This window comes from Protopterus annectens, chromosome 9.part0 (assembly GCF_019279795.1).
Source record: "Protopterus annectens isolate FY-2018-M chromosome 9.part0, PAN1.0, whole genome shotgun sequence".
Classification (NCBI taxonomy): Eukaryota; Metazoa; Chordata; order Ceratodontiformes; family Protopteridae; genus Protopterus; species Protopterus annectens.
This window is the reverse complement of record NC_056743.1, coordinates 307930095-307956101: the sequence shown is the minus strand read 5'-3', so window position 1 is coordinate 307956101 and position 26007 is coordinate 307930095. Positions and strand designations below refer to the sequence as shown.

At 37.5% G+C, this 26007-nt stretch overlaps 1 protein-coding gene across 1 annotated transcript in view; it reads left to right on the top strand.

The window, feature by feature from the left end:
* Positions 1–2328: 2328 nt before the first annotated feature.
* Positions 2329–26007, top strand: part of PSMC3 (proteasome 26S subunit, ATPase 3) — a gene marked incomplete in the record, with an annotated part of 1066102 nt that continues 1042423 nt past the window's right edge. Inside the window, 1 exon segment of the mRNA XM_044082888.1 lies at positions 2329–2530. Within this exon segment, the coding sequence (XP_043938823.1) occupies positions 2486–2530 (45 nt within the window).

Here is a 26007-nt window from a genome sequence, read left to right as displayed (position 1 = left end):
ACTCAACCAAAAGAATGTAGTGCAGCTCTTTCGTAACAGAAGAAAAAGGTCATTCCTGCCTTTGTGCACCAGAAGTGACAGAATGTATTCCCAAAAAAAGGTCCTTTCCCCCACTAGAATTTAGCCATGTTACACATAACAGGCTAGGGGACTCAATAAAAAGGGTAATTCCTGCCAGTGTGCACTCATAGCCGGCCTTAGACATAGGCCAACTAGGCGGCCACCTAGGGCGCCGGTGTACCAGGAGCACTTTTCCAGTAATTATTTGGTGTAAGTAGTCCAGGATGGGGGGCACCAGGTAGTGTGGAGGGGGCACCTGGGAGCCCTTTTGCCTAGGGCGCCAGATGACCTAAGGCCGCTCCTGTGTACACTAAAGGGGTTAGAAGCTACTCACAGAAAGATGGTCCTTTCCTCCACTAGGATTTAGCACTTTCTGATACAATAAGTTATATTCCCTTGGCTGAAAGGATCAGATCCTTCATCCCTGGCAATCTGTTCTGAAGGGGCCTGAAATTATGCTCAGCCAAACAAAAGTAAGTCATGTATTTCCAAACAGAATGGTAATTCCTGCCACTGAATACCCGAGGAGATAAAATTTATTCCCAGAAAGATGGTCCTTTCCTCCAGTTGAATCTAGCATTTTCACATAGAGCAGGCTAGATTCCGTTGGCTGAAAGGCCCTGGATCCTACAGCCATGGCAATCTGTGTTAAATGTGCCAGAAAGTATGCTCAAACAAAAGAAAGTAGTGCAGCTCTTTCCTAAAAAATGGTCATCCCTGCCTTTGTACACTGGAAGTGACAATCTATTCCCATAAAAAGGTCCTTTTCCCTACTAGCATTTAGCCATGTACATATAACAGGCTAGAGTACTCAGTAAAAAGGGTAATTCCTGCCATTGTACACTAAAGGGGTTTGAAACTATTCACAGAAAGATGGTCCTTTCCTCCACTAGCATTTAGCACTTTCTGATACAACCAGTTATATTCCCTTGGCTGAAAGGATCAGGTCCTTCATCCCTGGCAATCTGTTCTGAAGGGGCCTGAAATTATGCTCAGCCAAACAAATGTAAGTCATGTATTTCCAAAAAGAATGGTAATTCCTACAACTGAACACCAGAGGAGATAGTATTTATTCCCAGAAAGATGGTCCTTTCCTCAAGTAGAATCTAGCATTTTAACATAGAGAAGGCTAGATTTTGTTGGCTGAAAGGCCCTGGGTCCTTCAGCCAAGGCAATCTGTGTTGAAGGTGCCAGAAATTACGCTCAAACAAAAGAAAGTAGTGCAGCTCTTTCATAAAAAAAAGTCATTCCTGCCTTTGTATGCTAGAGGTGACAGAATCTTTTGGAATAAAAAAGGTCCTTTTGCCCAGTAGAAAATAGCCATGTTATTGATAACAGGCTGGAGGACTCAGTAAAAAAAAAGGTCATTCCTACCAGTGTATATGAAGAACAGGCTAGGTACCCTTTGCTGAAAGGACCAGGTCCAGTCAGCCAAATAAATCTGTATTGAAGGGACCTAAAGTGTACTACTCTTCCAAAAGCCTTCTATGTATTCTTTGAGAGAAACTCCTTTTTCTCACAATAATTCACATTCTTTTACAAAACAGGTTATTCCCCTACTTTGTGTTAACAACTGCAGGATTTTTTTTTTACATAAATTTTAACTTTAGTCTCCCTTTCAGGTGAACATGAGTAATTTTTTAAACTGCAATCCAGAATCTTTTTTCATGAATTTGTCTTTTATAGAATATAATCTACTCTGCTTTAGATGAAAATCAGATTAGGAATTATTCCTGTAAATAAACTGCAAAATATTTATAAAGAAGTTAAACTATGTTTCAGTCCTTTTCCCCTACAATCTACTGTATTAAAAAAAAAACTAGATTCCATGCTCTGAAAGGACCCTGCCAATCATATGTATCATATCAGACTACCTCATGTTTATTAATAACTAGATCCTTTCAGCCAAGGGGAATCTAGTCTGTATTATGTGAGACGGCTAAATTCTATTACTGCAAAGATTGCCCTCTTCCCCACTAGAATTTAGCCTTCTCACATAGCATAGGCTAGATTCCCTTGGCTAAAAGGCCCCAGGTCCCTTCAACCAAAGGAATCTAGCCTGCTCACAACAACGAGGCTAGAATCTATTCCTGTAAAGACGGTCCTTTACCCCTCTAGAAACTAGCCATTTGACATCTAGCCACAATCCTACAGTAACTTCTTATCAAAAAGGCCGGAAGTATAACTCGACCTGAAGCACGCGAGATTTTGGTTTTTGAAGCGTTTATGTATCCTTATCACCGTTTGTAGTTTCGCAACAGGTGTAAACTATGTTGTATTGTCAGCAGGTGCCAGTGTAAAATAAAAATATTTACAGATTATTACATGCTTTTATGTTACAGTATTTTATTTGTTCTAGTGCCGTACTCAGAACCGTAGCGTGGTGAAAGTGCTGGCAAGAATTCTTAGGCAAGTAGACAGCAAGATGTCGACTTCCCTGAATGACCGGTCTGTGTGGGATGAAGTAGAAGTAAGTGTTGTTGGTCGCTCGAATTGGCACTTTTTTACCCTGCGTGACTAGGTGGGATAAAGAGGGGACATAGGGGATTAAGGCTTGATTACCGGTTAGGATGGAAATGGAAGAGCACTGAATAGGAGCTCTTGTTTATGGCCTGAACCGTGGAATGACACAGGGAAAAAGAGTGGAGTTGGCGGGGGTTAGCAGGTAGATTAAACTTGTGACATTATTGATAAGGTTGTGGCAAGGTCTGAGCAGGTTCTTATTTGATCGTGGTATAGTCTAAACATGTATGTGATATGGGCGCGTAAAAATAGGGAGAAAATACAGGGGGAATAATTCTGAAGAACTCCGTGCATACTGTCTTGCATTCTGTATGGAAAAGAAAAATATAGTTCTATTGGATACGCCGACTTTCCATCTGAGGCTATCAGTGGCTGCCTGCAAAGCTGTCATGTTGTATTTTCTTTCCTGTATGAACAAAGGTGAATTAATCTGTAGATCATGCTCTTTTACTGGACCAATTGTATAAAGTGTAGTTAGATAATAGAATTGTTAGTATTGGTGTTGGTCAAAAAGGAAAACGGAACGTGGGAATGAACAGCTCAGCTGCTGTAATTAAATGTGGACGTGGAAGCTATGCCAGATGTAGTTGTTTTACGAAGGTCATTTAACTGCTAAAAAAGATGCATATAGTTTGTAAATATACACGTGTGGTGTGAAGTATGGAAGATGGTGGTTGTGGTGCTGATGCAGGCTGGGGAGGGGGCATCATTAACACACAACATTTCTGATCAGGGTAGTTGTGGTTTGCAAAGAAGCATTAACTGATGGCAGTCTTCTTCTTTTTTTTTTTTTTTTTTTTTTGAAGCAAACAATTTTTAGACTTTTATTCTAAACACTGTAGAAAAGTAACCACGTTAAGGTTATGCAAAACAATACATATTATAGAAAACCGAAATAAAACAACTTACTGCAGTATGAAAGAACATAACAAAGATTTTACACTAGAATGGCATTGTTTGTGAAATAATGTCTACTATGATTTTTTTTTTGTCTTGTTTTACTGGAAGTGTTGATATCCCCTTGCGTTTCAGTAAAGCACATGCTTCAGAAAAGGTGTTTGTGTTTACCACCTAGAGACAGAGCTAGTACAGGCAAGGATTAATGTGGGAGAAATCCATGTCAGAGGGGCGTAGGCAAGGTTTGATGCCAAATGTTATAGATTCAATACAGACATTTTTGGGGAGAAAATTGCAGGTATTGATAAGTTGTTGTAGCAATGGTCATATAAGAGAAGACATTTGTATTGCGTGTAAAGTTATTGCACGTATAGAAGAGTGCAAACTCTGGTCTTGTTGTTGTAATATGTAAGCTTATAGTAAATGGATGTGTTGCTCCACACAGGAGTTCCTAGTGCTTCTTTATTTAGTACTGTAGTGAGCATGTGTCTCATAATGGACATGGTCCAACGTTTAGCACAAGACTTTGCTTATGCTTTAGAAGGAATTTAAGGGCTGGCTAGCAGTAACAGAAAAGAAAGTTGTACTGCAGATTAACTTGGTATGAACCTAGAAGATTGGCTCTACAAGAAATGTGTAATTGAGAAGTTAAAGCCATAATGGTGGTTTTTGGTTTGGGAATGGGTTCATCAATAAGGGTTCCTATTATGTAATCAAAGGCACAATCCTTCAAATGCGTCTTGATTGAACTTGAAAGCACAAAATAGTGAAGTGGCATATAAGTGATTTCTTTCCTTGGGAAAGAAATCGCTTGTCCGCCTGTGTTACTTTGCCATTTTCGTCACTGTAGTGTGATCTCGAAGTTGGTATATTTAAGTGGGGGGGTGTGTGAGCCCCACTTTATGTAATGTTTTGAAGTCTTTATTTATTTATTTTTTGTGGAGCAGTGTGTTTTTTTTTTTTTCCCCTGGGAAAAAAAAATCACTCTTCCAAGTGTTCAGGATTGTAAGCTTTTGCTTACATGGGGTCGATAAATCAGCATTTGCTTTTTTAAGCATTCGCTGATTTAATATAGACCCATCAGTAAATACATGAGGTGGGTTTGGCATGATGGTTAAGGTCTTCGGCTCATAGATACAAAGTACAGGGTTTAATTCTGACCTTGAGTAACTGGCTAGGCTTAAAATTGCTCATCACGGCACTTAGTCTAGTATTCAACAATGAACCTATAAGATATGATTTATTCAGACCAAACAGTAATAATTGTTCATAGTATAAAATGTTGTATACTGGTGTTGTTGATAAACAGTTATTTGAAAAATAGTACATGATTATGGTTGCTTAGTGTGTGGTTGTGCCAGAATTTACAGTAGCCATCTGTGGTTTTAATTCACAACAGAAATGAGTAAATCTTGGCACAGACCACAGTTTGACCATTTATTCTAACTTTTGTACACTGGGTAGTAGAATCATTCCAAAGACAAATTCCATTGTTTTACTGGTTGTATGCTTATAGCTAAAATCCTATGCAAACCTCCATTATTTTATTGGTTGCATTTTTTAATTTGCTGTCCATTCACACCATCTAGTGTTCTATTGATTAGATTTTTATAGTTGCAAGGTTTTGTATTTTTGCAGTGCATGATGGTTTGATATCATTTTTTAATTCTGTTCTCAATATTTAAACTATAGATATGTAATATTACTTTTTGGATGCATGGTTTGGTTGAGACTGATGTTTTAGATTTTGCTGTTTTTGCTCTTTCTGAAGTGCAGTACTTTTCTTGTGTGCAAATACATAGAATGGTACCCTGTGTTCTTCCTTTTTTGTGAATATATATATATATATATATATATATATATATATATATATATATACATACATACATACACACAATGGTCCACTGTATCCAGTGTTTTTGTGTGTGAATAATCACAACTTAAGAGTATTTGTGTGTATGTCTGATTTCCATGCTTTTGTTCATGGGACAGTGTATTGGGTATAATGTGTAGTTATCTTGTTTGCAGTTGTATCTTTTAAGTAATCCATTGAGTCTGCTGTATTCATTTAGTAGTTTTAATTTGAATATATACCACTATTGTATTAGTTTGATTGGGAGCTTAAAATCATAAGTACTCTGGCTGTGGAGGTTTTTGTTGTGGGAAGCTGTCACTGCTCTACTGCATATCTTAATTTGCAAGTTCTGAACATGTATTATTTAAATTCTCAGTGTGTATTGTTTTTTTTTTCCATCTCCTGCTGTGAACATTTCAGAATATTATTTAATAGTTGATGTTTTGATTTGTTGAAGAGATACTGGTTTTATTTCACGTCTTGGCATAACTTTAAAATGACAGCATTTTGTTTGGAACTAGGTTACTTTGTTCTGAATTATACATCCATATAACAGACAAGTGCATTATGTTTTTTTTTTTAGTTTTGGGATTACTCCTTGAGTCATGCTGAAATATAGGAAAATATTTATATTTATTTTTTTGGCATTTGACTGCCTGATTCAGGTTGGTTTATTGTAGTCGTTGTGGCATTTGATGTGGACGGTTTCTCTGAGCTTTTTCCCCATTTGCCTTCTGTGCGACTTTGAGCAAGTCACTTAAGCAAACATCGCCTCTGTTTTGCCACTGAAAGGGACAGTTGTCTAGTGTGATTACCTTCTTAACAAATGTTATATAATTTTTTTGGGGTTAGAACATTTGTGTAGAGTAACAATGAGTTTGTTAAAAACATTACAAAATATGTTTCCTGTGAGGAAGTGTTATGTAGATGACATTTGTACATACCATTTGGTTTTAGGCAATAGAAGGTGAATTTTTTCATAGTAAGAGGTTGTTGGCTGTTTTTTGTCAGTAACATTGTATGCAATGTTTTGAAGTGAAAGTGCTGTTCAGAAGAATTTGTTGGTATGGTTTTACAGTGATAGTAAGATTGTTTACTGGCTTTGCAAGGCTAATTGCTACAGTGTTTTTGAACTCTCAGAATTAATTCTGAACAGTATTTCTTTCTCTTTTTGTGCAAAGGTAACTTATCTAAGAAGGCATTTTTGATATATGAGCTATTTTTTTTTTTAAGTCAATTGACCCAGTGCCACTAAAGAAAGTAAGACTACTGAATGAAACACAACTGCAGGAGCAAAGAGCCAGTTGCAAATTAAAAATGGAGTTTGGGTTTATAAAACAATGATTCAGAGCAACCCTTGACAAATAAAAGTTTAAGCTGAGTGTATAAAAAGAATGATTTTAAAAATTAAAACATTTTAAACTAGATTCCTTATGAGTAATTTGAATGAAAAACAGTTCAATGTTTTTCAGCCAAAATTGTTTGCATTGCATAATTGGTTAGATTCCAAAACAATTTTAGACTGAGGGTAAGGTGCAATCGCAAGCTTATAGCTGTCTATTAAACACGTTAGATTATATGCCTTTTATAGTAAATTGAGTGTAAGGTAGATTGATTTCCTAACTGTTTGAGACATAAATGTCTACTTTGGGGGAGGGGGTCATGTGGTAACAGCAGGGTTGTTCTAGTCTCCCTTTTAGCACAATGCCATGTTTTGTCACATTGAATTTAATAATTTGGTCAGCTCAACAGTTAATGGAAGCGACACAAGCAAATAACCACAAAAAAAGGACCTCAGAAGACCAGGAAAACTGTGACCAATTGTCAGATACCACTCCGAAATCGGAATTCAAAAATAGCTTTTGGCGAAAGCGCTCGTTTTTGAATATTGTCTGTGGATTATTAAAGCAACTTTGGACTTCTAAATACTGGCTTTTTTCTTTGGACACGATACTTTTGGTAAATTCACTTTGTTACCATCATTATCATTGTTGGACCTTTAATATACCACTATTTTTGAATTCCGATTTCGGAGTGGTATCTGACAATTGGTCACAGTCTTCCTGGTCTTCTGAGGTCCTTTTTTTGTAGTTATTGGAATGGCTTAGCCCATCTTGTAGGATGTAGATAACGGTGTTTACAATAGCTTCAGCTCTGCAGTCATTAACAAATGTAGTTAGCAAAGGGTCTCTAACATTGATAATAGTTTGGACCCGGGAAAAGTATATGGTGAAGAGGAGGGGAACTAGCATGGAAATCTACTGGACACAACTAGTGAAGAGTCTTTTTGAAGATTGAGTGCGAGTTTTATCTAAGAGTGGTGTGGTTTTCCATTGGTTTATGTAATTGTTAAGATTTAGATAAATAAGGAGCTTAGGCAGGTGTAGGTAAGCAGTATGGGCAGACTGGCCATTGCCTATGTCATCCAGTTTAGATGAAGTTGACAAAGCTGGCTTGATTGGGATTTAGGGAATATAGATTGCTGTTGTCATTATTTATGAGCTGAGCTCTAACTCTTTCCATGACCTTACAGAAAATGTATTTATTTTATTAACCACTGACCCTTTTCAGTCACAACCCAGGTGGAATTGAAGTTCAAGGAATAAATTACAAAAGAAAAAGCTTAATAAAATGTATAGGTATGAAAAACAGTAATAAATAAGACCTGGTACTTTACACAAATTGTGAAATATTTACAGTACATGTATATGGAGAAATAGTATTTACAACAAGTTGCACAGAATGAAGTTGTCTTTCTTCCAGATTAACGTAAGTTTAATATTGTCAGTTAACACATTAGTGGTCACTGGCGTATCAGCCTATGTCATGAAAGCAGGTGCATTTTGATTCTTATTTATTTACATTTGTTGACAGGGAGTGTCCGACTGGACATGGGTCCATTTTCAGCGGAGGCCCTGGGAGAAAAGCTCCACAGTTAAAATATACAGACAGTAGTTACATTGGATTTGCATAGTAATTAACAAATTGATCAACATAGCAATTAAAAATTACAAACATAGTTAACAGATGAACATAATACATCAGTAGACAACTAGAATCTTTATCATCTGTGAAGTACATAACAGACGTTAACAATTGTTACAATAAGAAGTTCCTGCTGTATAGTAAGTAGTTAGGCTTATGAGCATCTGAGCTTGCTATAATCAAGGTAGTTAGTGGGGTGGAAAGAAAGGTAGTAGTTGGATGGGGGTGGGTGATATTAGAGAGGGAGTTGCAAGGGCATAGCCAGCATGTTTTTAGGTGCGCTTTTAGTAAAATTTTGAAGTGGGTGCATGAAGGTACAGAGGTAATTGCGGGTTGGAGGGAGTTCCATAATTTGGCTATGGCACAAGAGAATAGTGCTTCTCCAGCATAGTTATTGGCATTAGTGACCTGTAAGTGATTTTTGTTGCTGGATCTTAGTGGTCTGGTGGTGCGATAGGGTTGGAGTAGGTTCTGGAGGGATGAGACACTTGGTGGATGGTTTACTAGTTTGTGGGGGAGTGCGAATTGATACCATTGAAGGAGGTGAGGGAGTTCAAGCCAGCCCAGTTCAGCAAGGGAGAGACAGTGGTGACTATGGTAGGATGCCCCTGTGGCAAATTTGGCGATTTTTGTTGTAGCGGGTCTTGAGCTTATTTAGATCGCATTGCCTTAGGTTGGTATATATTGGAGAGGCATAAAGTAGGGTGGAGATAAAGTGGGAATTTGCTACTGAAATCTTTGCTGCTTTGGTAAGAAACTGCTTATTTCTGTATAATGCTCCTAGTTTTTTGTGGACTTTTATGGTCATGGGTATGTGAATGTCAGATTTTAGTTTGTCTATTTCAACTCCTAGCAATTTGGTGTGTTCTGTTGGGTGTATAGTGGTGTCTTTTGTTGTGATGTTAAAGTGAGAGTTGTTTTGAGTATGTTTGGTGGGTTGGAAGATAAGTAGTTTAGTTTTGTTTAGGTTGAGTATTTATTAATTGAGCATCGGATAACCAATTTTCAACAGAGGAAAAGGCTTCCTGTGACTTTTTGCAGTTTGGATAGGGACTGGACTGAGCAGATGATGGCTGAGTCATCTGCGTATTGTATGAGTGTGTCAGGCTAGATTATTGGTGAAAATAGAGAAGAGTAGGGGTCCAAGGATGGATCCTTGGGGAACCCCTATAGAGACAGGTAGGTGGGGAGATATGTCATTCTGCCATACAACGGATTGTTGGCGGTCAGACAGGTAACTCTGAAACCAGTTGTGACTGAGAGAAGGTTAGGTTATTACGGACAGAGATGAGTTGTTTGTGTGGGACCATGTCTAATGCTTTAGATAGGTCTAGGAAAGTAGCAGAGGAGAGAGAGACATTGTTTTTTATGCTGAAGGAGCGTAAGGCAGTGGTGGTGCTGTGGTTTGGTCGGAAACCATGTTGAGTATTGGAAAGGAGGTTGTTAGTAAGGCGGTAGTCTGAGACCTGAGAGTGAATGCATCTCTGTAGTATTTTGGAGAGTGGAGAGATAATAGCTATGGTGTGGTAATTGGTTAGTTTTGTGGAGGGGAATTATATGTGATGCTTTCCATAGTGTGGGAACGTAACTTTCTAACAGAGATCGGTCATGCTCTATAGCGTAGTTCTAGGAATTTCTGTCTAGTTGAGGGGAGTTTGCATGTGCTCCTTTAAATATCTTCTGAACTCTGAGAATGATTGAATGTTTTCTTTTAAGTCTGTGAGATGGTTCCTTGTGTAAGGAGTGTGCATGTTCTCTCTCTGGTTACTTGGCTTTCTTCTGGGTGCTCCGGTTTCCTCCCACATTCCAACGACACATGTAGTAGGTGGATTGGACACTGTAAATTGGCCACAGGTGTGAGTTTGTGGTGTGGAAGAATTACAGCAGCAGGGCTGGCCACCTGGAGGTGTAAATCTTGGCTCTAGATTGTAACTGTTGAAGTGACACCATGACTCGTGCATAAATGGGGGAAAAAAGGGGTTATGGATTGATGTGGGAGATAGGACCAGCCACCTGGAACCATCTCTGAGAAAGATTTCCCTTCAGTTTCTTGAAGGGAGATCTCATTCATGTCATAATGTTTGTTCTGTTATAGGTAGATTTTTTTAAAGTGGATAGTAGCCCAATTTTAAGATTTTGTAAAGTAGTGAACTAAGAAGGAGGTTTGCATGACTGGGAGTAGGCAACCATTTGATTTTCTGTAATAGTTAGCAGTGATTCATGTTTTTCTGAAAGGAGGGCAAACCTGCCCATCTTGTTTTCAAATGTTTGGAGTTTATGGGTGTTATAGGTGAAATAGAGACATGTTATTGGTTGGCAGTCTCTAGGTTGGGAATACAAATGCTGTCCTAACTGTGGGTATAAAGAAGGTGGATATTCTGTAATAGAGTTTTAATTGGGATGGTACTTTACTGGTGAGTAAATTTGCATGCATGTTAAAGCTTTAGGGATGGGTCAGGTGTGAGACCTTGTTTTTTTTTTTTTTTTTTTTTTTTTGCTTATGTTGAGAATGATAATGTTATTGTCTTTTTTAGCAGTACTTCGATCAGGGTATGGAGTTTGTGAGAGGAGGAGACCCACATGACACAAGTAGTATTGGGGTTGATAAGGAATTTATTAGCGACCCCTGTACATATTTCAGAAAAATTTTCTTGCAGTTTTAATTTTGGGTTACCCATTGTTGTTTACTGTCTAAAAGAAGGATATCCCTTGCATACTTAACTGAATTGTTAGTAATGTATAAAATGATGTCATTTATGAAAAGAGAGAAGAATTTGAAATTATCTACTTTGTAAGTAGTTCTTAAACAAACGTATTTTTACCAAAGTTAAGTTGAGCTAGTTTGTTACATAGAAGTTAATGATTTAACTGTTTCCATGGCCCTGGTCATGTCAAAGAAAAGACATGCATTTATTAACCCATTATTGATGATGATATTGTAAATGCTATCTGTGGCTTTGAATATGTCTGGTGCTGAATGAGTTACAGAAACCATGTTGCTAATCAAAGAGCAGCCCATAGGTACTAATATGTTTAAAAAGCTATTTGTATAGTAAGTTTTTCAAATACTTTTGTTATGGAGTATAGATTTGATATTGGTCTGTAGTCACTCATTGATTTAGTATTTGTTGTTTAGGAAGAGATGTTTTGAATTGAGGAGGTACAGTTATGTTTAAGGACAAGTTAATGATGTGAGTTAAGGACTTTGCAGTTTTTTTCTGCTGGGATGTATTTTGCTGCATTTAGTAGCAGACTTAAGTGTTAAGAGGAGGCTGTTGGTTTCTTTGACCGTTATGGCACGGAAGTGTAATGTAGCTTCATATGAGGGAAGAGGGTACAGGTTTTGGGTGGAATTGTTCATATGAGAAGGTTGTTTGTGGGTGAGTTAGGGACTTTGCTTAATATATTTGATAGTTAATTAGGTGGTGTTTATATTCATTGGCAAAGGTTTTGGTAATCCATATGGAGTAGGGTGTGGAGAGTAGAATGATTTTCGGTAGTGATGTTTGACTTGCAAGTTTCTTGATTTCTGTCCAAAGCTCTACTGTCTTTTTTTTCTTTGTTTTTTATTTTATTTATTTTTTTGACAGATTCCTGTTTTGCCTGATAAAATTTGCTTTAGCACTATTGGTGGCCACTTTTGTAACTTTAAGTGCCAGGTAACAGTCATATCCTTGGGTATTTCTTGGGTCCTTCCTCCAAGCTTTCCAGGCCAAATCTCTTCCTTTCATCTTAATGGGCAATAGTTGTTTTTTAGTATTTTTGTTAATGGATATAGGAGGTCTTGAATTGGAGTCATAAATTTTAAAGAGTTAAACGTTTGTATATGGTCTGATTGTGTGTAGTGGAAAGGGTCTGCCTATGATTTTGAGAGGAAGCTTTATTGCTTTGAAACACCAGACTGAAATAAGAGTTGTGGTCATGTATAATGATTGATAGCACTCTTATTTGTAGGCATCTTTGGATATTTTTTAAAACTTTTTATTAAATTATGACTTAAGACATAGACATGAAACTTCCATGATGGCTGCACATTGAGTAACATATTATTCCAGCTTTCCCAGTGTGAAAATGAAAACTTAGTAGAGAAAGACAGTCATTGCTGGGTAAGTTTCAGTAAATGGCTAGAAAGTGCACTACCTGGATGCCAGGGAAAAAAAAAAAGAAATACAGAGGACCTAAAGGAAAACCGGTTACAAAAGGACAAAAAACACTTACTGGGAAATGTACTGTAGCTGCTCAGCAAAAATCACTGCAAGCTCCAGACATGACTTCCAGTAACCTAGCGGAAAGTATAAGGCAACTGCACACTTACCTGACTAAAATAAATGAAACACTGCTGGAGTATATCAACTCAAACAATGAAGGGCTGGAAAAATGGAAGAAGCTTTAAACAGCTATTTGGATAGGGTGATAAAACTGCAAAACTCAAGAGATCGAAATGAAGAAAAGGCTGGCTGAATGAGATTCCACAAGAAGAGAGATTAAAAAAAAATAGAATTAGAGAGCAACACATAGGGGAAAACCTGAGATTTTCTGCTGTACCCGAGAAGCTGGAAAGAACACATTTGTATTCATTTTGTGAAAGCACAAGTAAGCAACTGGACTGGTATTCCACAACAAGAACTGTTCATTGAAAGGGCAGATCGTGTGTATGAACCAAACCTGGCTTTGAGAAAACAACCTAGGCCTTTAACAGTCAACATGCAGCCTTACAAGCAGAAGGAGTTGATTCTGGCAAAACTGTGGCAGGACAAAATACTGAAAGTGGGAGACAGTGTGTTTGTGGAGAATGACTCCTCATTGTACAATAGGCAGAAGAGGAGTAAGTTTATCCCATTATTCAGGGAATGTTGAGAAGCAGGCATTAGATTCAAACTGCTGTGCTTGGCTGTTTTCAAAATATGTTTCCATGCAGGACTGAAATTGTGTTTTGAAGTGCATGCTAAGGAAGAAATACAAAAGTTTGTCCAACAAAAAGTGAGCTGTGAAACAGAAGGATATTCTGGTACTTAAGATTACATAGAGACTGCCAGTGAAGCCTTTCCCAAAATACTTGAGTGAGTGGGGAAAAAAGCAATAGAGTTGACTAGAAGAATCGAGAGTACATTGGAAATGAAGAAGAGACAGGGTTGGGAGAAGCGATGAACAAGAAAATTTGGAATATTGGACTTTCTTGGACTTTCATAAACTTGTAGTGGACTCTAAAGCATATGTCCTATTTCATGTAATTTAATGTTTGGAAAATACTAAGGAGATGGATAGAAGAGGGAGAAAGTTAACTAAGTAAAAAAAAAACTTTTTTGCTTAATAGTACTATTTAAATGGTGCATGATTTTCTTTGAGTGTTGTATTTTTTTCAGTTATTTTTAAGTTTAATGAGCTACTTATGTAAATAGGTGCGCCTGTTTTTTTTTTTTTTTTTTTTTTTTTTTCTCCCTTCATTCTTTGTTTGTTCAGTTTTAAAAATGTAGGCACTGCAATGTAAAAAAAATCTGGTTAAAAGTGCATGACAAAAAAGTGTGTTTTTTCTCATTCTTGGATAGTAGAATTAGTGAGTTTAAGGCCATTAGCTTAATCTAGTAACTAATTTTATGAGCAAGCAAGTAAATGAAAATGGATATTGAACATTATAAGGTTTTTTCTAGCAGACAGTTTTGTCTGGTTCTCGTGTCTCTAGCAGGCAATCTGATAAAGAGAAATTGCTTGAAGAAATGTTTTCTGAAAGCATTCAAGTTTTTTTTCCCAGCAGAGCGAGCTTTAATGATCAGACAAAACCAGATGGCACTTAATAGAACCACTGACTGTGTAACGTATCTTAGCATAGATGAACTTTCTTTTGGGTTAGCTCGAGTCTGTGTGGTTGCCTGTTTGGAACATTTGTTCCTATTAGGAGAGTAAACTTCAATATTTGAAGATGTACATAGTTTTGTGTGCTAAGTTAATGGGTTTTGTGGGATATTGTGTGTGGGTTTTCAGTAAAACAAAAATTCTGTAAGATGTGACATAGGCTCAAGTGGAGATGGTAAGAAAAAACTATAAAATATGAACCTGCGAAACAGGACATGCATGTAACACACAAGCTGAAGCTAGACAGTTAACAAAAAAACTGATGTACATAAAAGGTGGGAATAATCTCTTAAGAATATTTTGCTTTCTATAATGTCTTTAAAAGTTAATGGTCTCACAGATGATATAAAAAAGCAAGAGTAGTGAACTATATTAAAAATGTAGAGTGTAAATAGCTGTGCTACAGGAGACATGCTTGGAAAGAACTAAACATTTGTATTTGATGAAAGGTTTTCAGGGTGGTTATTCAGCAGACTATCTGGGGCAAAGGAAGAGAGGAGTACTTGTATTAATTGCAAGAGGAGCTCGAGTAGTAATAGAAGGGGATAAAAAAGACAATGGTAGATTTGTAGTAATGGGAGAAATAATCAGTTTTCAGCAAGGAATATTACTTATAGGTGGGGGCTGGAATTTGATTTGTAATGTGTTTGGGGGGGGCAGAAGGGAAAATATATCAAAGGAGGGTAGATTTTTAAAGAAATTTTATAAAGAAAATAGTTGTCATGGAAGATGTGAATTCAGTAGTAGGAGTTCATACTGAATTTACACATTATTCCCCAAGATACAAAAAACTGGTCTAGGCTAGACAGAATTTACATTCCACAGCAAGATGTGCATTTAATTGAATGTCTTGATAGATGACACCCAATAAATAATTCGGCTCATGCACCAGTAATAACTAAAATGAAAACACAGTATAATGAAATAAAAATAAGACACTGGTGCTTTCCCACCTATCTTTTGAAAAGCGAGAAATGTAAGAAACAGGTAGTGGAAATTATTCAGGCATTATTAGAGAAGATAGATTTTTTTTTTCTGAAAATATAGCTAGAGAATGGGATAAAATTTAAATTGGAGTTTAAAAATAAGAGAAATAAAAGGGGGAATGGGATAACATTTAAAGTGGATTTTAAAAGTAAGAGAAAAGAAAGGGGAGACAGGTTAAGCAGTAACGATTACTTAGAGGGACTGACATAAAGTATTGCAAAATAGGAGAAATCTCACAGAAAAAGAAAACTGGCAACTGCAGAACAGAAAATGAGGGATTAACATATGCACGAGTTTAGAAAGATTGCCGTTGAGCAACTATTTTTTATAACTCTAGAGTGCAAAATCTTTTAGTACAACAACTCAGACAACAGAAAGTAGAAACGGCTGTCACCAGGCTAATGGAAGGAAGATAATAGAGGATCCTGTGGAAATATTAGAAATAGTTTGGAAATTCTATAAAAGTCTGTATAAAGCAGAGAAGTATGGAAATCAAAAAAAGGTACAAATGGAAATGTTTGTGGAATAATTTAAATATGCCAAGGTTAGAGGTAGAGAAGGCTCAATTACTAACAGTTGCGATAGGAAGAGATGAGATAAAAATGGTTATGTATAACCAGTCTACAGGAAAGTCCCAAGGAATAGATGCTATTCCTGTGGAAGGTTGGAAGCTATGAGGGTAAAATTGATAAAGATCTGGAATGTTTTGTTTAACAGTATTTTAAGAGGAAAAGTACCAACTTCCTGGAAGAAAGCAGTGGTAGCTGTAATTTCTAAAAGGGGTTAAGATCTTGCGCAGCTTCATACAAGTCCAATTCAATACCGAATTTGACAACATTAACAGAACACTGATAATCCAATGGGAAGAAGAATGTAAGAAAATGTCACTGTTGTTGGTGGGTCTTAATGCAGAGAAAACTTTTGATTTGGTAGCTGGGACTTTAAGAGCAGAGCAATGGAAGCATTTGCATTCCCTTATAAAATTATAAGGTGGATTAGGAGGATGTATGAGGGACTGGAGGCAAAAATTAAAGTGGGTGGGTTCCTCTCTGATAATCTTTGCTTGAGCAGAGGAACCAGGCGGGGTGTCCTCTCTCCCCTTTATTTGCGTTATATTTAGAACCATTGGCAAAGAAAATAAGGGACTTGTAAATTCAGAGATATAATTGGTATGGTAGTCAAGAAATGCTGGCTGTATTTGCAGAAGACATTATTTTACACCTGACAAAACCAGAAAGGGACATTACAGTGCTGTGGAACACATTGAGACAGTTTAAGATCTTTTCGGGATACAACATTAATGAAGGTAAAACGAAGACAAAAAGTGGTAAAATATGTACCCACATATGAATTGCTTTAGCGATAGCTATACTTATGGGGACATGATAAAAAGAAGTCTTAAGGAGTATGGATTAAAAAGAAGTCTTAATGAGTATGGATTAAAAAGAAGTCTGTTGTGGCAGTTGGTATTTGTGGGAAGATACTAAACAAAAGATAATACAAAAACTGGAAAAATGGAAGCTCTGGTACATAGATATTGGTAGTAAGATACAAGCAGTTAAAATGTTTTTAGTTCCTTTAATCTTATACACAGGTCAGTCATATTTTTGTCAACCAGAGGAGAATTTGTTGATAGCAATTAATAAAGAGCTGAAGGATTTTATCTTGGAGGGGAAGACTGCAAGAGTCAAGTGGGTTAAGCTTCTTCTAATAGAACAGGGAAGATTGGGATTACCCTATTTGAAGGGGTATTTCAGAGCAACACGATTAAGGCTCCAATACATAGTGCAAGCAGAAAACTATATAATTTCAAAATGGAAAGAGGAGATGGTGGTGATGAAATGGGGGGGGGGGGGGGGCTCAAGAAACTAGGAGAGACTGGGATTTTGGATGCAGACCTTTAAGGAGAATAACAATAGTCATACAGAATATTATATTCCTAAAGTAGCAGGACGTATACTAAGAACTAAGCGAATCCAAGAATGGAGAAAGGAAATGTTGCTGATAGAGATTACTGTAATTTAGGGATGTAGACAAATAGGCAAGAGGGGGCTGGAATTTATTGGAGAAAACTGGCAAAGGAACCAAGGTGTTGGGAGCAAATAACTAGAGAGGGAAATGTAATAGAATGGGAAGAGACCAAGAATTTATTTGGACTGCAGGTTAGAGATTGCCTTCCCTGTCGAGGATTGATATCAGAGTATAGGTAAAGAGAAAGAAATGGGGGGGGGGGGTTCTAAATGAAAGATCAGCACTGGTACAGTTTTTAGTGGAATCTGGAGCAGAAGTTGCCATTAAGAAAGGAATAATTAGTAGATAATATAAAATATAGCATGATAACTGTAAAGGATTGGGAAAAGAGATTAGATAAAGCAGTTTACAAAGAAACAAAGGGATGGATGTATGTGTGTCTCCCAAATGTGCATCAAAGTCTAGAAGATTTAGCATCTTTGCTTAGGGGTGTTTATTTTGGGTATAAAAAATACCTCATGTATATTCCAGCAAATGTTTCCTGATGTAGCAAATTTTGGAGGTGTGATGGGGAGTAAGGAGGTAACTGGAAACATATATTTTCTGGTAGTGTGATGAGTTGGCATTTTTTAAAGATCCCTGCAGACTTCTCTGTCGGAGATGCTGGGTTAGCCAGTTGATGTAATTTAAGGAAATTATTTTTTCAGCTATGATGCAGAATCGGAATTGCCTAGACATAGTAAGGCCTTGCTGAATCTAATTTTGATGGCTGCCAAAAAGCAATTACTAGAGTTCGGAAATTAAATTCTAAACCAACTTTATTAGAAGTAGTGAAGATAGTAACCGATATAAAACAACTGGAACTGGGATCTCTAGAAAAGTGTAGGAGCAAATTGCATAGGAGAAAATGGGAAGTGTGGGATCAGTACATGCAAAGGAGGAACAAAGTTTAAAAGAAGGCAGGAGATGAACGAGCTATGTAATGGTTGATTGACAATGACTGGGTATATTATAAGTGATGTATAATGTTTGCAGCTATAATTGTGCCTCATGGTTTGTAATGTATAATGTTTGCACCTGAGATTCTGTATGGTTTATTTTTATGTACATAATTGTAAGATTGTCTGTGTCATACATATAATTTAGTAAAGATGTTTTTTGTTTAAAAAAGACATAGACAAACATGTATAAAGGAAAAAGAAAACCAACAATATTTTTCCATTTACATACATTATACGTCACTTCTTTTCTTTGCAACAGTCATCAGTTCAACATTACATGTTGTGTCTTTCGGCTTTTCCCGGTTAGGGGTCGCCACAGTGGAACTCCGGTCCGCTAATGATTGGCAGTAGATTTTTACGTACCGAGTTGCCAGCTCTGACGCGCAACCTTCAACGAAGGTACGCCCATTCACGCATGTCTCCACGCAGAAGATGCTCTAGCTGAGAATCGAATCTGACAGCGTCTTACTGTGAGGCGACAACGTTCCTTGCCTTCTCTTAAACCTCACTTGTCCTCCTCAACATTATTCTGCATGTGGTGTTCCCACTGTTTCCATTTTATCTCTGTGTAATTTGGTTCTTCCCTTTTCTAAAAATCCCTGTTCCAGTTCATTTAGCTCTTTCCTGTAATATTTAGTACTGCAAATACAGCTGGTTTAGGCCTTGATTTCTGTTTTCGGTACTTTTCCGTTAACGGGACATCACTCAAAATGAGCGATTGATGTCAACTCAGCACTGGTTAGTTTTCCCTGCTTGTAATTTTGTCTTTCTCCTCGCAGGACTTTTGATTTGTTGACATCTGATTATTGCTTATTTCAGTGTTGGATCCTGGTTTTAATTTGGCCTTTGTTGTGAGAGTAGTAATGACTTTGGATTTGTAAGCCTGTTTGAAGTGAAGTCACTGCTGGTGCTTTTTTTGTAGTTTTACTTTTGTCTTCCTGTGACAGTGTTGGTGTTCGTCAGATGCCAGTACTCACTGTTGCTTTGTGTCCTGCTTTTTAATTTTGTCTTGGTTGTCAAGACTAGTACAGAATTTTCCTCCAAACCCAGTACTACTTATTTTGTTGTTGGTGTTCTGTGGTTTTCATTTTGGCTTTCGTTTTAGCAAGCTATTATGGGGTGCCAAAGAACATTACATTTGATTTTCTCTGACTAATAATCAGCATATTATCATGTGTGCATTGGCAGATCCTTGCAAAACGTATTCTGAGTTTTTGCATAGGGTGTTAGTGTTTTTACTTGATTTTAACAGCTGATGATAATCTGCATCCATTCCTATATTGAGCTGTGATTTCTTGTGCCACAGATGATGAGCTGTAGCTTGCTCAGATATGGTAAGGGACACACTCCAGTTATTTGCATGTGGGTAAATGCCTGGGTGTTATCCGGTTTGAAAAATATTGAAGAATACTTGCTGCTAATCAAGACTGAGACACATTTCCACCTTGTGTCCCATTCTCTTGTGCCTCATGGTCTACATGTGTGCAAGGCAATTTAGCCTTGCACTGACAGAGTACATTCTGTGGCTTTAAACCATGTGTGTGTAATGTCACAAATCCAATGTTTCTATATTCTCTACAGAGCTTGTAGGTTGTGCAGTTTCTTCTGAATTCCTTCTGATTGTATTTGCATTGCCATTATTTTTGTCACTGTCTTGATGTGAAATCTGTTTTCAATGTGTAATTGTTTTGTTTAGCATATGGTCATCAGTGATTGTGCTACAGCACTTGAAAGCAGTGGTAGCAGCACATCGGTGAGTATATTTTCTTTTTATGCATATGGCTGTGGGTTCTACTACCGCAACCTGTAGATAGATAGGAAATCGTAAGTTATACTCTAATGTTGGGTGCTGTAGTCGTGACTGTCTTAGTTTCTTTGGTTTGCCATCCATTCCCTATTGCAGTGTTATTTTTTTACTGTAACCTAGGCAATGCATTCGTCAAAGGCAGTAGGCACACAATCTGTAGATGAAACACTGAATTGGACATTGCAATGGATAATTCAGATCTGCCTTATACAAGATATGCAAGGCAGCAGTTAAGGGACTACAGTACAAGGTCAGACCATTGAGATGGCACCATTTTGAGCTTTTACCCCGGGATGCCGCTGGAAACGTTCATAGTGTGCCCAGTCAAACTAACCAGGTAAACAACCGGATAACAAATATTTACTGCAACTTGCTAAGAAAGAGCAAACCTCTACATGTAGCCAGTGAAGTGAATCAAACCAAACAGCCAGAGAATTATGGAAATTTGTTTATACAGGAAAAAATCTTAATTACATCTGGTAACAGGTCATGTTACATTTCAATATGTTCATTTTATTCAGTAGTATTGTAGTAACACCGATGTTTGGAAACACAGAAATTTGGTATGCATACTTGTACATTCTGCTCGGCAAATGATGCTTAGGTGGTGTATCGCTTGCATACTTCTCTGTTGTATTTGCACCAGATACTGCTAGTGTGCAATGCGGGAATAGAAAGATTAAAACATTATCCTGGTATCAGAGGTGGCAGTGCAACATATTCGTAGTGGCTTAACATGAGAGTAGCTCTAAGCAAGCACCATGTGAAACCTGAACAAGCACTTAGAATTATTCAGTGCAGCTTCCACACCTTAAGTCTGAAAAGGAATTCACATACTCGTATGAACAGGAGTAGCTGCATATTGATGGATAAAGGTGTATGGGCATGTTGGGTGGTTACTACACTGCAAAACTGGTATGTAATGGTGGAGATATTTGGAAGGCATGAGTAAACACACCAGTATATTAAAGCCATAGCACCAGTTGAACTGGAGGCTGGCAAATATATTTAGTAAGGTATTTTGTCCATGCACAAATATTTCAGCAGTGATTCTTTGCAGTGGCATCCATTATCTGATTCAAGGTAAATTAACCTTGCTGTCCTTTATTTAAAAAAAAAATCAATAAAAAATTTACTTTGTTATAAGTGACTTCTGGACACAAGAAAAAAGAAGGGGAAAATATAGCAATGTGGTTTGTATGTACAAAGACAAATCCAGGGACACTGCAAAAGGTCATTTTTGCAAACCAACCAGTGGAGTAAAAACATATGAAGGCAAACACTGCATACCAACACACTATGCAAATGTAAATCTCAATTTTTAACAAGGTGGAAGCATGAAGTGATACCTTAACACTTAAATTAATAAAGATCTAAACTGGTTAATAGTATAAATGTTTTATTCTTTAGCTCCTTGGTGCAAGAACTTACTGGATGTGAATGCAGTCAAGTAAGGCCATGGCTATAGTGCAGGAAAAAAATGTCCCCTCTAACAAAGGAAATGCTAGAGCAAAGATTAAATTACATGAGTCAAGCACCCTGCTGAGATCTGCCAATCAATGGAATTACCAGGTCATATTACCCTCAGGACTTTGACAGCTAGGGAAGCCAAGTGTTATTGGGGAGGGGAGAAGTAAATGGACTGGAATTCATTGTCTCACAAATTAGTGCCATTTTAAACTAAATTAGAAAAAAAGGCAGCAGTAAACAGCACTTTGAGTGTGTTCTGTGGCTTTTGCACTGTTTTTGTTTTAAGTAGTCATTCAGCAGCAGGGAATGTTGCTTACACTGTTCTAGTTTACTCAGTACTTTGTACGCATGCAGCATCTATGAAATGACAGGAACTTTAGGCAAACTGAGGCCTGCATGATGTAACATTTTTGAGCCAAACAATGATTTCCGGGATACTGAATGGCAACCTGATTTATCCAAACCATGTCAATATGCCAGACTCCAGGTGGTCAGAGTCTGGAATTACATATAAAAATATTTAAAATCCTGTAAATAATCCCAGAGTGCTGTAAAGTGTAGGAAACATCATGCCATGATGCTTTAAACATGTTTTTTGAGTATGTGGGTGCAGTACTCCTTTAAGGCTTTTCAACAGAGGTTCCCATTTGTCAAAGTCATTTGTCCCCATTGTCGGTGTGTGTGCCTTGACAGATGTATTGATGTCAGGAAATCAATTGTAGTGTGACTACGCACACAAACTTAAAACTAACAAAGAATAATCAACAAAGAGTTGACATCAACCTCTCCTTTTTCCCGTTTCCCCATTAACGGAAAAGTACCCTATTTTCTAATAATTGCTTTTATGGGAGCCAACAGAATTCGTCCTAATAAGGCTTACTCTGTCTAGGTAATTTAGATTTTGTGTCCCATCTCAAAAGAATAATTTTCTTAGTTACAGCCAGTTGCTCAGCCAGTATTTCTGACAGAGTAGGCTGTAGGGAATTTTTAAAGTTTGACAGCTCATTTTAGTCCTAGAGCATATGTTTCCAGTTGTCTCTTTTTTCAACATCACACCTTCCACATTTGCTGTCTACCTAAGGAAAAATTCTTTGTAGTCAGCTTGGAGTATACAAATACGTATACAAACACTTCCTAGAAAAAACCCTAATCCTTCTGGGCTTTGTTGCATACTTGGGAGCCACATATTTGTCCCCGCCCCTGTTTTCTTCTAAATTGCTTTTTCACCGTCTTTTCTAACCCTCTGATGGATTCTTATAGTTGTCATGCAGTATTTTATAATGCCTTACTCATTATCCCTTTTTATTAACAGTTTCTGATCTGTAGGCCGCGGTGGTGCAGTGGTTAGTGTTGTCGCCTCACAGTAAGAGGTTCTCCAGTTCGATTCACGGCTGGAGCACCTTCTGTGTGGAGTCTGCATGTCCTCCCCACTGTCGAGTGACCTTTAAAGACGTGCAGGTAGGTGCGTGTGTGAATGAGTGTGCCTTCATTGAAGGTTGAGTGTTGGGCTGGCACCTCGGCACCGTAAAAATCTACTGCCAATCGTAAGCGGACCGGCGGTCCGCTGTGGCGACCCCTAACCGGGAAAAGCAGAAAGACATTACTATTAACAGTTTCTGATCTAGATTCAAATAAAAACTTTATCAGAGCATGTCTTTCACTTAAGATTCCCCTGTTCTTTCTCGTTGCCTGTACGCTGATATTAATACCTGGTAAGGAAGTCTCCAACTTATAGTCCAAATGGGGGAAAAATAAAACAAGCTAATGTCTTTGCAGATGTAGGATATTTTTGCATTTTTCATGGTTTTCATCATTTTGTCTTGTTTTTCAAGCTTACTTCCTCACAGAAACACTTGTTTATAGCTTAAGCCACAAGTATTAATCTAGATGTTCACTGTTATAAAAATAAGGGCCCTTTTGCACCCCTCCCCAGCAGCTGTATATCACAGCATGTTCACAGTAAAATTGCTTTTGTCAAGCTTTTCTACTCTGTTATACAGTAAAGCTCATATATATATATATTTTTTTTTTACAAAAAATGTGTTTATCTTTAACACATACAACAGTCACTGAAAAGACCCATTAGAAATACCTTTGACTACACAGTACACAAAACTGCTTTGCTGTATGTAACATGCACTTAATATAATGAAATGATTTATTCAAGTACTAATAAGAACAAACATTTTCACTTGCACCTACTTTTTTCCATTTTAGTCTCCTAAACTTTAATGATGTAAAGCAGAGTGTATGCTTTGCAGTCCACCCACACACAACTTTTAACAAAGTCAACACAAGTCCAGTCACGCTCAAGATACTTATTTTTTTCTTGCAAAGCCATAGTTCACAAATGTGGTTGATGCTTTTACAGTCTCCCAGTTATTCACTAATTTGTGTTGCTGGTCTTCCTGTTCATCTCTGTCTTCCATGATTCAAGTCTTAAGTACTCCTGGTTCTTCTCATCAACTTTGCTTTCTTCTGTCTGTCAAGCATTTTTCTTTGGAACATTAGTAAAGGTTTCACTGGTAAAGTCTCTTTCTATGAGCTTTGTCAGAAGAATAAGAAACAAAGTACCCTTCTGTTTGCTGGCTTACGTTTTGTTGGATAAACTTTATTTCCTCTTTAATGTGTTTTACATCCAAAAATGTCTTTGATCCTTCAGGAAAAAATATTATGAAGACAGGTGGATAAAGCAGCTTGCATCTCACAGCAGCCTCTCGACATTCACTGATTGCGGGGATAAAGTTGCTTCTTTTCTGCCTGGTGTACAGGGAATAATTATTTCCCACAAATGCTCTGCTATCTCCAGTTTTTAGTACTTTGCCCTTCAGCCACAGCTTTATCAGGATCATTTCTTTCTGTTGGTATGTGCTTCTTTATTTGCACAGGTCTTGGTTGCTTTCTCTTGGCCAGGATTTTGGAGCATATGTTCATTGTGCCCTTTCATGTAACAAATCCAGCTATGGAGTACTAGTCCACTCTGATTTTCTCTGTGTGCTGTCTTCTAACTCCTCCATTCTTTGAAACCACTCTTCTTATAGAGTTTCATACGCTGCCTTTTCATTCCAACCTTTGATTTTTTTTGCAGTTTTTTTTTTTTAATTTCTTCTGAGTAGGTAGTTAAAACTTTTTTTCAGCTTTTTTGAGTTGTAGTCCTGTAGTGTTTCATGTATTTTAATCACCTCTGATTCCATTTGATTTATTATTTCCTGTAAATTACTGGATGCAATTTTTTGTACCAGAGCTGAAGCTTGAGCTTCTTTTTGCTGAACAACCTCAGAATCCTTCACAGGCAATGTTTTCTCTCCACTCTTTCTGGCTGATATTTCTTTCAGGCCCTCGGAATTTCTTCTTTGTTGGCATCTAGTTAGTGTACTTGCCAGCCAGTAACTGAATTTTATGCAATAAGGCAACTTCAGTGGCTCCCTTTTCTCAGTTCTGTTTTCATACCAGGAAAATTGTACTAATAATCACAGATCTTATGAAAGGAAAGAAGCTAAAAAAGAAGTTGGTCCCTTGTTTGTAGGGATATCAAGAGCAGTAGTACTGGAGATTAAAAAGGAGCGGTAGCTAGGGAGATATCGGGAGACTATATTGCGGGGAAGAGATTTTAGAAAAATGATGGCCACAGACATAGTTCATTCACTAATAATTTTGGTTTATGGTGATCAGTCTGGTAATTGGGCTCTTTCTGTATTTTCTTTTTTAAGTTTTATGTTTATTTGTTTGCTTTTGTTAACCAGGAAAGTCCACTGGGCTGAAATGAACCCATTTTCAGTGGCGGCCCAGGGAGAAAAGCTCCAAAAAAACAATGTACATAATTAAGAGATTATTTAGAGAGTTAATAACAGCATTTAACAATATACAAGAGTAATGACAGCATTTAAAATATACAGTAGAATAATATAGGAGTCAAGTGACACAGTAATATAGGCAATGTATAGCAGCGGTTTGTGGAAGACTCTGGTGCTTGGCAGGTATTCAGTAGATCAGGCGATAATGATTAATCTGCACTTACACAGTTTTTACACACCATGTGAGGCAGGGTGAGGCACACTGTGCTGTGATTTAAGGGTGAGTGCACAATAGGGAGAGTGAAGAAGAGTGTGGGTATCTGAGAGATGAGTCAGGTTGGTAATCAGGTGACTGAGGAATTGGGGATGGTGCAAGGGCATAGCCAGTGAGAGGAGAGATGTTGGTAGAGCGATTTTTTTTTTTTTGAATGATGGGGCATTATTTATAGTCCGTAGAGAAGGTGGAAGGACATTCCAGAGTTTAGCTACAGTGAAAGAGTAAAAAGTATTAGCTTACAGGGAGTTTAGGTCTCTTAACTTGGATAAGTGATTGATTTTCAGATCTTAGCGAATGGTTTGGTTGATAAAGAGTCGGAAGTGAAGCCAGGGCTGGGCATTTGGAGGAATTGTAGATGAATTTGTGTGCTGTGGCTAGTTGTATGTAGGTGTTGTGGGAGTTCTAGCCATTTCAGGGATTGTAATGAGTGACAGTGGTGGGAGGAATATTTTGCTCTAGTAACGAATTTAGCAATTTTGTGTTAGCAGCTCTCCATTTTAATTTTTCATGACGATTGGATGTTTGTCAGA